General features: G+C 43.0%; 2 protein-coding genes across 4 annotated transcripts in view; one reads left to right on the top strand and one right to left on the bottom strand.

The window, feature by feature from the left end:
- LOC110499977 (muscarinic acetylcholine receptor M2) overlaps positions 1 to 3,071 on the top strand; it is an 82,072-nt gene extending 79,001 nt beyond the window's left edge. Inside the window, exon 3 of one of the 2 annotated variants that reach the window (XM_021577062.3) lies at positions 685 to 3,071. In XM_021577062.3, the coding sequence (XP_021432737.3) occupies positions 749 to 2,266 (1,518 nt within the window). In that variant the 5' untranslated portion in view covers positions 685 to 748 and the 3' untranslated portion in view covers positions 2,267 to 3,071. The remainder of the gene's footprint in view (positions 1 to 684) is intronic. The other variant, XM_021577063.3, reaches the window with a different exon arrangement.
- A 7,383-nt stretch (positions 3,072 to 10,454) lies between these two features.
- LOC110499976 (pleiotrophin-A) overlaps positions 10,455 to 12,509 on the bottom strand; it is a 44,359-nt gene continuing 42,304 nt past the window's right edge. For both annotated transcript variants that reach the window (XM_036957225.2, XM_021577060.3), the window contains one exon: positions 10,455 to 11,300. In XM_036957225.2, coding sequence (XP_036813120.1) covers positions 11,245 to 11,300 — 56 coding nt within the window. In that variant the 3' untranslated portion in view covers positions 10,455 to 11,244. The remainder of the gene's footprint in view (positions 11,301 to 12,509) is intronic.

Below are 12,509 nucleotides of genomic sequence, written 5' to 3'. Positions count from 1 at the left end.
CATAGCTTATCGGGTACAGGGTGAAAACATCAAGTGAAATGGTGGAAGGAACAGCATAGTGAGAGAGTGCATTGCTACTGTAGATGTGGGGAGCTCCTGCTAGGTCTGCATGACCCTGTTAGGCCTACACTGAATCACCGCCTACCGGTAATAGATGTTGTTGCATGTAAGATAACCTAACACAACACAAGAGACAAATGTATTGGTCTGTCAATTCAATTGCTTTTTTGTAAACAATCGGAGGAAATACATCTCATTTGCGGTGTTTTCTTTTGTTGAGACAAAAAGGGTCTCTCTTGTAACTGTTGACAGTATGTGGCTTCCTCTCCAACTTCTGGTTGTCTCGTTGTCCTGTTGAAAGTATCTCCTCCCATGTAGGCTACAATAGTTTTTGTTTACCAGGCCTGTTTTCAACAGCAGTATACCACCAGCAAGTTGTCGAATGTCTTGTTTTAACTCGACAATCTCATTAGTCCTCGTCGTTGTTTGTAAACAACTTTGTTTTCATCTCCGCTAATCACCTTGTCGCACACATTCATTATTATTAAATAAAGATACATGTTAATGATGTTATGTGTGGAAGTAGCCCTAGTTTTCAGTAGTTTCTCTAAAATGGAATTTTGATGGATGCATGTAGGCTACTTAATTATCTAATCCATTGTTTTCCTCTGTTTCCCTCCTTAGGTGCAAAGGCGATTCAACGCCTGAACTCCAACTGAATAAAATAACATCCCCAAGACCAGATGCAATGGAGATGTTCAATTTCACCAACTTCACCTACTGGAATGCCTCAGAAGGCACTGACGCAGGGCCTGTCACTGAACCCGAAAGCCCATACAAGACTGTGGAGGTGGTGTTCATCGTATTGGTGGCTGGGTCCCTCAGCCTGGTCACCGTTATTGGAAATATCCTGGTCATGCTTTCCATTAAGGTCAATAGGAACCTACAGACTGTCAACAACTACTTTTTATTCAGCCTTGCATGTGCTGACCTAATCATCGGGCTGTGTTCCATGAACTTGTATACAGTATACATAGTGATTGGCTACTGGCCCTTAGGGCCTGTGGTGTGTGATCTGTGGCTAGCCTTGGACTATGTAGTGAGTAACGCATCTGTCATGAACCTACTCATCATCAGTTTTGACAGATACTTCTGTGTCACAAAGCCCCTCAGCTACCCTGTCAAAAGGACCACCAAGATGGCAGGGATGATGATTGCTGCTGCCTGGGTCCTGTCCTTCATTCTGTGGGCCCCGGCCATCCTTTTCTGGCAGTTCATCGTGGGCGGGCGAACAGTGCCTGAGAGGGAGTGTTACATTCAGTTCTTCTCTAATGCAGCAGTCACCTTCGGCACAGCCATCGCAGCCTTCTACCTGCCCGTTATCATCATGGTCATTCTCTACATACAGATTTCTATAGCCAGTAAAAGCCGGGTAAAGAAGGAGACCAGGAAGCCGTCAGGGCCCAACCCAGAGGCCCTGTCCCACGAGCAGGCAAGGTGCAGTAATTCTGCCAAGCCCATCAACAACAACGTGACAGCAGAGGACACAGGGCAGTGCAGGACCGAAGCCATAGATGACGTGGCCAACCAGCACGACGGTAAACTGCAGAACGGCAAGGGTCCGTCCACCACGGGTGGAGAGGGGGAGATGGAGGGTGTGGACAGGGGTAGGGAGAACTGTGCCCACGGAGAGGAGAAAGAGAGCTCCAACGACTCTACATCTGGCAGTGCAGTGGCGTCCAACCACAAAGAAGAAGAAGCGGTGCCATCCAGAGCAAACTGCAACACCGAGCTCGTTCAGCAGCCAACCCGCCACCGGGCCAAGGCAGGCGGCTCCAAACTCACCTGCATCAAGATTAAGACCAAGTCTCCCAAGGGGGACTGCTACACGCCCTCCAACGCCACGGTGGAGATCGTCCCCGCCACGGAGAAGCAGAACCACGTGGCGCGGAAAATCGTGAAGATGACCAAGCAGCCGCCCAAGAAGAAGAAAGCGCCACCGTCTCGGGAGAAGAAGGTGACCCGTACCATCATGGCCATCCTGGTGGCCTTTGTGGCCACCTGGACCCCTTACAATGTCATGGTGCTCATCAACACCTTCTGCTCCAGCTGCATCCCCAGCACAGTCTGGACTATCGGCTACTGGCTGTGCTACATCAACAGCACCATCAACCCCGCCTGCTATGCCCTCTGCAATGTCACTTTCAAAAAGACATTCAAACATCTCCTCCTCTGCCAATACAAAAACATTAGGTCAGCTAGATGAATATGGATGTGAGTGTGCGAGTGTGCGAGTGTGGATGTGAGCGCGTGTGTGTGTGTGTGTGTGTGTGAGAGAGAGAGGTTTATGATGTGCTCCCTTTCCTTTGTTTTTACTCTACGGCTCATAAGAGAACATGTATCCTGCAGCCATGTTGGGTTTGGCTCTGATGAATGAGATTTGTGATGCAACTGTTGAGACATAAGACTTACAAAGAAGCACACAGCCAGGAGAACAAATAGACCGAACTTGAAAAGGACAGTTGGATAGAGAGCTCTGCACTGCACAAGACGAATTCTAAGGGAAAATAGGGCTGACTGAATTCACGTACTTCCCGTTTGAAATTCAGAAAAGAAAACCTGTATATATCAATGTATACGCAAAATCTAAGTGTGTGTGTGTGTGTGTGTGTGTGTGTGTGTGTGTGTGCATCAGTCTGAGCGTGACAGAATGATCCATCACACAGTTTCAGTGGAGATGTCCGCCAGTAAAGACAGCACAAGGACATACAGAACATACTACAAACTGTTATCTGTATGCCGGTGGCACTCTGTGTTGGCGGCACACAAAGCAGAGCAGCTTGTCTAAACTTCCTCTCTGACATGTTCATATACGACTGAGTAATATGGCTGGGAGCCTTCCTATCTCCAGGGATGGACCATAAGTGGCCCCTGAAGGGCATAGCAGGACAGAGACCAGACCTGGCCAGGGTCACCTCTCACCACAACGCAGGACTGAGGTTAGGAAACTTATTTTGAAAAATGGTCATAAGTAAACAAATAAATAGATCATGTAAAAATGCATCAAAAAAGGCATTGTTCAATTACGTTATTTAGCTTGCTATTCGTTTTCCACATACTTTTAGATGATCGGCGATTTGATCTCTAACAATTCATTACATGAAGAGTTTGACGTTTATTTGATTGTATATTAAGATATTTTTTTAGTCAGATAGTCTAAACTCTTAGGGAAAAAAAGGTGCTAACTAGAACCAAAAAGGGTTAATTGGCTGTCACCGTAGGAGAACCCTTTGAAGAACCACCTTTTGGTTCCAGGTAGAACCCTTTTGGATCCAGTAGAACTCTTTTGCGTTCCATGTAGAACCCTTTCCACAGAGAGTTCTACATGAAACCCAAATAAACAAAAAGGGTTCTATCTGAAACCAAAAAGGGTTCTCCTATGGGGACAGCTTCAGAACCCTTTTGGAGCCAGTTTTCTACAAGTGTGTTGATGCTTGGAGCTTGTAAACACATTGAGGGTGGCAGTTGGCAGGGGCTTGGAGCCAAAGCCTATTCAATTATACAGGAAGGGATCTTGTGCTTTTCCAGGGGTGAGTTGGATATTCCTCTGAGATTGGATTTTCAACAGAATTTAATCCCGCTGTGTTGCAGATGTTACCGCCTGTGACGAGCCTGTTGTATGTCAGTCCTGACTGATAATGAAGAGAAAGATTGAAAAGGGTTGTATTTTTCTCTTGCTGTCATCAGAGGTGGTTTGTATTCGTTGAGTAGGGGTTACCAAGGCTGTAGAGTGATTGAAAGAGTGTCATATCGTGGAGATTTTAGAGGTTATTTCAGTCCATGTTTCTGTTGTTACTCCGGAATGGGATTAAATACCAATAATCACAGGCCATGGCCTTGTGAATTATAAGGGCTACTCGATGTTAGATGTACTAATTCATCTACGTGTGTGTGTGTGTGTGTGTGTGTGTGTGCGCGCGTGTGTGTGTGCGCGTGTGTGTGCGTGTGTGTCGACGTGTTTAACTATTAGTAAACTTGAACAACTGGGGACATTTTGTTAGTTCCCACGAGGTCAAATGCTATTTCTAGGGGGTTTAGGGTTAAGGTTAGAATTAGGGTTAGAATGATGTTAAGGGTTAGGGTTAGTAGCAAGGGTTACACCATACCCAAACTGGCCGCACGTGTGCGCCATCGTGCCAAAATTGATGTTGTGCCCCCAAACGTGATCAAGACACGCAGGTTAAAATATCAAAACAAACTCTGAACCAATTATATTCATTTGGGGACAAGTCAAAAAGCATTAAACATTTATGGCAATTTAGCTAGCTAGCTTGCTGTTGCTAGCTAATTTGTCCTATTTAGCTAGCTTGCTGTTGCTAGCTAATTTGTCCTGGGATATAAACGTTGAGTTGTTATTTTACCTGAAGTGCACAAGGTCCTCTACTCCGACAATGAATCCACACATAAAACGGTCAACCGAATCGTTTCTAGTCATCGCTCCTCCTTCCAGGCTTTGTCTTCTTTGGACTTATGTAGTTTATAGTTACATCGACGACCAACCGAACTCAGTTCATCTTTCAATCACCCACGTGGGTATAACCAATGAGGAGATGGCACATGGGTATCTGCTTCTATAAACCAATGAGGAGATGGGAGAGGCAGGACTTGCACCATGTTCAGCGTCACAAATAAAACTTATATTTTAGTGCTTGGAAAAGCAGACGCTCGTTGGCGCGTGCGAGCAGTGGGGCGTGCAATAATTGAATAACATGTATGTTTAAATTTATTTTGCAACGAGCGCACGCGATGTGAGCGGTGTGGTCAGCATGTTAGGGTTAGGAGCTAGGGTTAGAGTTAAGGCTAGGTTTTTGGGTTATGGTTATGGTTAAGGTTAGGATAAGAGTATGGGTTAGTTTTAAGTTTAGGGGTTAGAGAAAATAAGATTTTGAATTGGACTGAATTGTGTGTTAGCTGTACAAGACTGTGTGTGTGTGTGTGTGTGTGTGTGTGTGTGTGTGTGTGTGTGTGTGTGTGTGTGTGCTTCATCACATGAATATAGAGTATAGATGAAGTCTGTACTGTTTGTGTATGTCTGTTTTAATGAGATCACAGTCTAATGACGTTAGAAATAATACAATACTAGAATTCCCATGTTTTTGTGTCATACTGTTTGTGTCCATTCATTTCGTCCACACCGTATGCTGATCTTCAACACAGTCCATTTATCTCTGACATGCTAATGTATTCCAATTTAAGTAATGAATATAAAGCAGCCATGGGATGGTCGCCACGTTGGTTGCTAGGGGGGATTAACAGAAAATGACACCAGCATTGAGCAACCCCTTAAGGCAGTCTCCTTAAAGAGAGATATGGGACAGGCCTTTAATGGAAACTCACCATGAGCCTGATCAGATTATAAAATGATGTGGAACACCTACTGGAGATTAAAGATTGGCTATTACGTGCTCGGTTTACACAGCCCATCCCCTCCCGTCCCACTTAGTGTCCCACTTGCTCCTGATCCCGTTATGTGTGACTGTGACGTCCCCTATATCAGGCATTGTTTAAAGGCCTGTGAAACATAAGGAACATCATATTTACTATCTATCCCTCTCTATCTCTAACTCTCGCTCTCTCGCTCTCTCTCACTCTTTCGTTCTCTCGCTCGCTCGCTCGCTCGCTCTCTCTCTCTCGTTCTCTCTCTCTCTCGCTCTCTCTCGCTCTCTTTCTCTCTCTCGCTCTCGTTCTCTCGCTCGCTCTCTCTCTCTCGCTCTCTCTCTCTCTGACATTGTCCCCCAATGTCTCCTCCCCCTTAATGACATTGTTATGACTAACATCGCCCCCAATATTATAAAGATAAAAGACAACGCAACCTACTGCAAATTCACTAGAGGCGTCAAAATAACACAACATTTAGGTCATGAGTAATTATTAATAAATTCTGCTTTTAATGGAAATAGTGATGGCAAAGGAAGTGGAAGAGGATGAAGATCCTCTGAATCCTTGCAATCTTCCTTATTTAAATGCAGGTTGTCCTCTGGAAGCCTGGCACGTATAATTCAGTCAATCTGTTCAACTGCCCGAGCCCAGCAGTGTGCGCGAGGCACCCATCCAAGTTTACAATCCAGCCATCCGTCATGTTGATAAGTGGACCCATGTCTGGGTGTCATCTGTCACATGTCTCAGTGGTTGGTGTTGCTAAGAGCCTCCTAGCTTCCCAGAACGGAACGTCTGATTCAGCTCAGTTTAAGCTGTTGTTTGAGTGATACCAGCAGGAAAGTAAGTGCTCTCCAACACAACTGGTGGTCTGGGTCTTTTTTGAGAACAGTTATCCAGGTGTTTGATGGAAAGTGACAGCCATTTATCACCAATGGAGGGACAGGGTTCACCGCCCCCAGACAAGATGGCTGTCACTCACTGAGTCTCAGCGGAATGCTCTTTCAGCTGCTTTCAGACAAAGTGGAAAGCTCACACCCCTTTAGCACTCCTCACCTGTCAACAGCATATTGTTTGACTAACAGGATAAAATAAATCCTGCACTGTCCACTTTGTACGGTCTGATAAGCCCGCATTTGTAGTCACAGTTGCAGAGAGGCGGCCTGTCGTCCACAGGCTCCACAACAGGCTCTCACATCTTAGGTACCATGTTTGGATACTGTCAGCCATTTCAGCCAAAGGGGGTCAGCCAAAGGTTTCCACAAAATAAATAACCCGTCCTTCAGGAATCACACGTTACTGTATAGTCTAGAGAATGATGGAAACAAGGTGATGGAGTACAGTAACTCTCAGATGGATTTTGGCTAGACTTTTTATTACCATACTGTAACAACAGGACATAGCTCTCTGTCCATGTGGGGGGGTGTATTTCTCATTGAGTGGATTCGCTTGTCAACGAACAAAGAGCCTCATTCCACTGGTACTGTATATTTCCCTTTCATCACATAAACATTGTCTCCATGGCGTCAACAGATCATCATGTGCCGTCTGAGCTAGCTGGGCTCCTCTTCACACGGCTTGTTTCAAAGGGCTAAACCTTTTTAGGGAGATGTATTTTTCCCTAAATGTTTGATTGTGATTGATTAAATGTTGGCAGATTTTTTGGTTTAGTAGTTAGTTAGTTAGAATTGTGATGTTTTGATAGTGTACTTGACAAGTGTGTGAAAGAGTATTTATTTAGATTGTTACTGTGTTGTTTGGTCTGTTCTTGAGCAGAGGGTTAGTACCCATTGAGATGGGAGCATCCTGAGTCTCTGTTTCTAGTTGAGATAGTTGGGCTACTTCTGCCACTTCTAGCCGTGTTTCCAAGGTGATGTGGTATATGAAGTGTATCTGAACAGACAAATATATCGCCACATTGTATACTGAGCAATTTGAAGTGCCTTATTACTTATTACCCATTCTTATAATTGCTCATTGATATTTAAATGGATGTTTTATATTTTCAGTTGATGAAATCTTTGTGAGATGATGGTGCAATTTAAGGTGACAGTCATAGATGTAGAAAAGCACAAGATCATCTAAAGTCTAAAATGTTTATTTTCTCCTTCGTTGTGGTCGTAGAAGGCATAGGTTTTGTAAAAGGGGGAAAACGTATCTAATTCATCCCTGGAGGGTACATTAACGTGTGTGTGTGTGTGTGTGTGTGTGTGTGTGTGTGTGCAGGGATGTCATGCACCCCAAAAATGTATGTGAAGACGGCTGGGGGTGGTCCTGAGAGGGGCTAATTTGACATTTTTCAAACACCTGAAATAGCTTTTTTTCTGCAGTCTAGAGACATAATAATTATGCTTCATTATATGTCAAAATGTGTCTATTGTTCTGCATATCTAAACATACCTCTTGAGCTGTCTGTATCCTCCTGACTGGTGGTTCTTTTTTTAAACAAACTAAATATGCTTCTCTTCATCTCTGCTAAAATCTGGGTAAAAGATTGAAAGGAATGTGAGTCTTATTCAGTACATTTAGTAAACGCTTGCTTTTCTAAAGTCTGCCAACCTTGCCAGCAGGCATGCCAGCTAAGATAGTTAGACAAGCTAGCTACTCGAACTTGATTGCCTGAAGTGGCTTCATGGTAGCTATTTATGCGGTCGGGAGATTGGGAACCTACCTGGGCTAAAACCAACTTTATAGAATTTCTAGGTGGCTAGTAGTATTACAGAGAAAACAACGACAACCACACACACACACACACATATATATTAATGAATTAAACAGGACAAATCTGAGGGGGGCACCTGTCTCTATGCCCCCTATGGGCATGTCTGTCTGTCTGTCTGTCTGTCTGTCTGTCTGTCTGTCTGTCTGTCTGTCTGTCTGTCTGTCTGTCTGTCTGTCTGTCTGTCTGTCTGTCTGTCTGTCTGTCTGTCTGTCTGTCTGTCTGTCTGTCTGTCTGTCTGTCTGTCTGTCTGTCTGTCTGTCTGTCTGTCTGTCTGTCTGTCTGTCTGTCTGTCTGTCTGTCTGTCTGTCTGTCTGTCTGTCTGTCTGTCTGTCTGTCTGTCTGTCTGTCTGTCTGTCTGTCTGTCTGTCTGTCTGTGTCTCTGTCTCTGTCTCTGTCTACAAATGAATGTGTGTGTGCTTTGCTTTGCTCTATAAGAGACCCTTAGCATGTCAAAGCACCAAGTGGCATCTGTAAATAAACACAACCCCATAGAAACACAAGCCATGCATTGCGTTCAGGGGGGTAAGAAACACTAAAGGATTCAACAAACAATTGTTGCTTCTGTCCTCACCTCACATTCCCTGTTTGAAAAGTGTCTCAAAAGCAAGTGGCTTCCAAAGACACACTCTGAAAGATAAAGATTTACAAGACAAACATTTATTTTTGCCTAAACACATGTAAACACAATGTGATCCTCATACTGTACATTTTGTATCACGTTTTATAAAGCTATATCTATTATATTGTTGTACAAAATCTAGAATTGAACAGTGTATCAGTATGTGTTAGATGAGTACTGCATCCAGACTGAACATGTGTTTATTGGAGTGACAATATTATGGTGGGAAAGAAAGAAACATTGTTTAGTGAATGAGAAAACAAATGCAATTCTGAGAGAACGGACCACTGCCGTGTGACATTTAAAACTGAACTAAAGTATACTCAACTGTCCCACTTAACTTTTTTTTTTCTCTGTCCCATGTTTGGGCTCTGTGAGACTGACGATCAGTCGAAGAGGAGAATCAAGTGGTAACCTGCTGAATCTGTAGAGAGAGAACCCCATTACTGACAAACAATGAAGTGCTGATGATCAGCCAAGGGATGTGTGTTCGGCATCCATTTTGTCTCAACTTGTAAATGAGTGATGAGTGAAAAGGGACACAGACTGACCGTAGGGAGAAACTGTGAGACCAGCTGCTACAACATGCAGTGTAGTATTGGAAACATCTGGACCTCTTCCAGATATCTGGGGGAATTGTTATTGAAACATATTCAAAGTCTTGTCTCGAGGGAATGAACCATTTTGAACCATTGTAGGTGTGACTTCACTGAAATATCTCTTCAAATGGACAAATGGAATACAAATGATGAAAACTTATATTGTGGGAAATGTATATACAGCAGTGTACACTCTTCCAAAAGGGTTCTTCAGCTGTCCCCATAGGAGAACCATTTTTGGTTCCAGGGAGAACCCTTTTTGGTTCCAAGTAGAACCCTCTGTGGAAAGGGTCCTACATGAAACCCAAAAGGGCTCTATCTTGGAACCAAAAGGGTTCTACTTGGAACCAAAAATAGTTCTTAAAAGGGTTCTCCTATGGGGACAGCCGAAGAACCCTTTAAGGTTCCAGATAGCACCTTTTTTTTCTTACGAGTGTACAGGGTGTTAAGTTTTCAGTTGCGTCAGTATGTAAATCGAATCATTGTGCTCTCATCCACTGTGCCTCATGGCTCCTAATACGGTCGATATAGTGTCTGTTTAAAACCTATTATTTTAATTGTATATATCTCTATAGTATACATTATATGTCATTTGGATGAGGTACAGTTGAAATGTACATTAGTCTACACATGTTTAATAGCTATCTGAATGTTCCCTTCCCTTCTCACCCTCCCTTGTCCTAATATGATACTCCCTCGCCCCTAATGTACAGTAATAATGTTAATGATTTCCTTTGCGCCATTAGTTGATTGTTTAATAGTTCCGGACAATGAAGCTGAGTGTTAATATCACTGGCCACTCACTCACTTATGAAGCTGTAAAATATTAACCATATTCAGTGGATTTATGGAGGCGTTTTCATTTTTTAAATCAATTCAAATAAAATGTATGAAAAATGTTTCGTGGCATTTTGTGTCCAGATTATTGAAATGATAGTGGTGTGGAGAAATGTATCACTTGGTAGGTCGGAATTGGAAATTGCACACATTAGGTTTTTATTTAGCTTTCATATTAATCCTCCATAACTTCATCTGAACATGAAATTACTTCAATCAGGGTGAGTAAACATCACACATATTTGGACATCATTTCAAACTTTATTTTTTAATGTAATCGATAATTAGGACAGGTCAACTCCAGTTGTAAACTACAATAACAGTTTTACTCAGAGTTCAACTGGAGAGCGGGGGAACTACAAAGTGAGGTATAATAGCAGGAGAACCAGAAGTAATACTGGACACAAGCTCTTACACACCAACAGCTGTACAGAACATTAGCTAATTTATACAGTCATCTGACAAAAGTTTACATCTTTCACTGTAGATAACATTAGAAAAGTAATTTCCTTTACATCAATGAGTACTTATGTGTCTTATTAATGTATGCCCTCAAAAACTGTTAGAAAAGTTGTTAGCAATTTTGCTGTTGAGGGCACCAGCAAAATAACCTTTAAAACCCCAGTAAAGGCATGAGGTTTTAACTTTAAGCTGCTTTAAATTAAGACATGCAAGAAATTATTTTTTATTTGAGTGAGAATCGTTTTGTCACCTCAAACAAAAAGGATGTTATGTAATATGAACAAAAATCCAATTTTATTTAGACTTTCCAAAAATGACCCTGAAAAATGTTAAGGTAAGCATTTTAGTAAGAAATGCTTAATTTGTATTATTCACGCAAAGTATGAAATCGCCTACAATATTTTCCTATGAGAAATTAGGAAAGAAATACATTTTATCACTACTATCCAACTCTTTGTTGTGTAGCTGCTACAGGCCCCTATAAACCTACAGGACAAACAAATAGGAACCATGCTGAGATAGGGCAGTATAAGCATCAACTTCCATTTCCTGATTCCCATGATGCACCTCTAGTCCATCGTAGTGCGCTCCCTCTTCTTCCCATCCCGCTTCGGCTTCTTGGCATCTGCAAAAACAGGTGGGCATCAGGTTAGAATCTACATCCATACTGTCACTTACCCTGCAGTCAGTCGTGTTGTTAATCCTACCGCTGGCCTGAGGACTGCAGGTTTACTGTGCATGTGAACAAACATGAAAAGTGCTTTATCATCGTCCCACAAGAGTGGCTTTAGTACCTGACAGCCATGACAGGAACCACAGTCCATACCCCAGTCTCTGGTCTGATGAACAGGAGCAACATACCCCACCCTCCATACATATATTCTGCTATCTATCTGTCTATCTGTCGATCTGTCTGCATGTCTGCTTGTCTATCTTCCTTCCTGTCTGTCTGCTTGTCTGTCTATCTGTCTGTCTAATCTATCTGTCTTCCTGTCTGCTTGTCTGTCTGTCTGCCTGCCTATCTGTCTGTGTGTCTGTCTGCTAGTCTGTCTGCCTGCCTATCTATCTATCTGTCTGCCTGTCTGCTTGCCTGTCTGCCTGTTTGCATGTCTGCATGTCTGTCTGCGTTTAGAAGAGCGTGAGGGGGAAAGTAAACAACAAGGAAAAGGCAGGACTCATCTAAAGTCGGTTTCCCCCAGGAGCTCCTATCATTGTAGATTACAGGGTGGGATGTTGTTGGTGGGCGGTAACAGACGTGGATGTCAACTGGCTAATCAACACCTGTTTGTTTTGTACCTGATCTAAAGCAAGTTCCCACCTGCCACTAATTTAAGGTCCTCCCACGTCAGTTTGTTGATGAAAGCCTTGCCATCCTCTCCAGCTAATCTGAGAAAAACATCCTCAACATAAAACATTGAAACACTCCATCAATATTACTGTACGTTGCTGCTCCACTGCAACATATTAGAACGATCCAAACTGGATTTAAATTTACAGCACATTAATCGATATATTCACCACCAATGCAGCATTAGCCTATATGCAGTACCAAGCCAAGTCATGTACTGTACCAAGCCAAGTCATGTACTGTACCAAGCCAAGTCATGTACTGTACCAAGCCAAGTCATAAACTGTACCAAGCCAAATCATATACTGTACCAAGCCAAGTCATGTACTGTACCAAGCCAAGTCATGTACTGTACCAAGCCAAATCATATACTGTACCAAGCCAAGTCATATACTGTACCAAGCCAAATCATATACTGTACCAAGCCAAGTCATGTACTGTACCAAGCCAAGTCATGTACTGTACCAAGCCAAATCATATACTGTA

This window comes from Oncorhynchus mykiss, chromosome 21 (assembly GCF_057628025.1).
Source record: "Oncorhynchus mykiss isolate SJ-2025 chromosome 21, ASM5762802v1, whole genome shotgun sequence".
Lineage (NCBI taxonomy): Eukaryota > Metazoa > Chordata > Actinopteri > Salmoniformes > Salmonidae > Oncorhynchus > Oncorhynchus mykiss.
The sequence above is the reverse complement of the archived record's forward strand: the minus strand, read 5'-3'. Positions and strand labels throughout refer to the sequence as shown.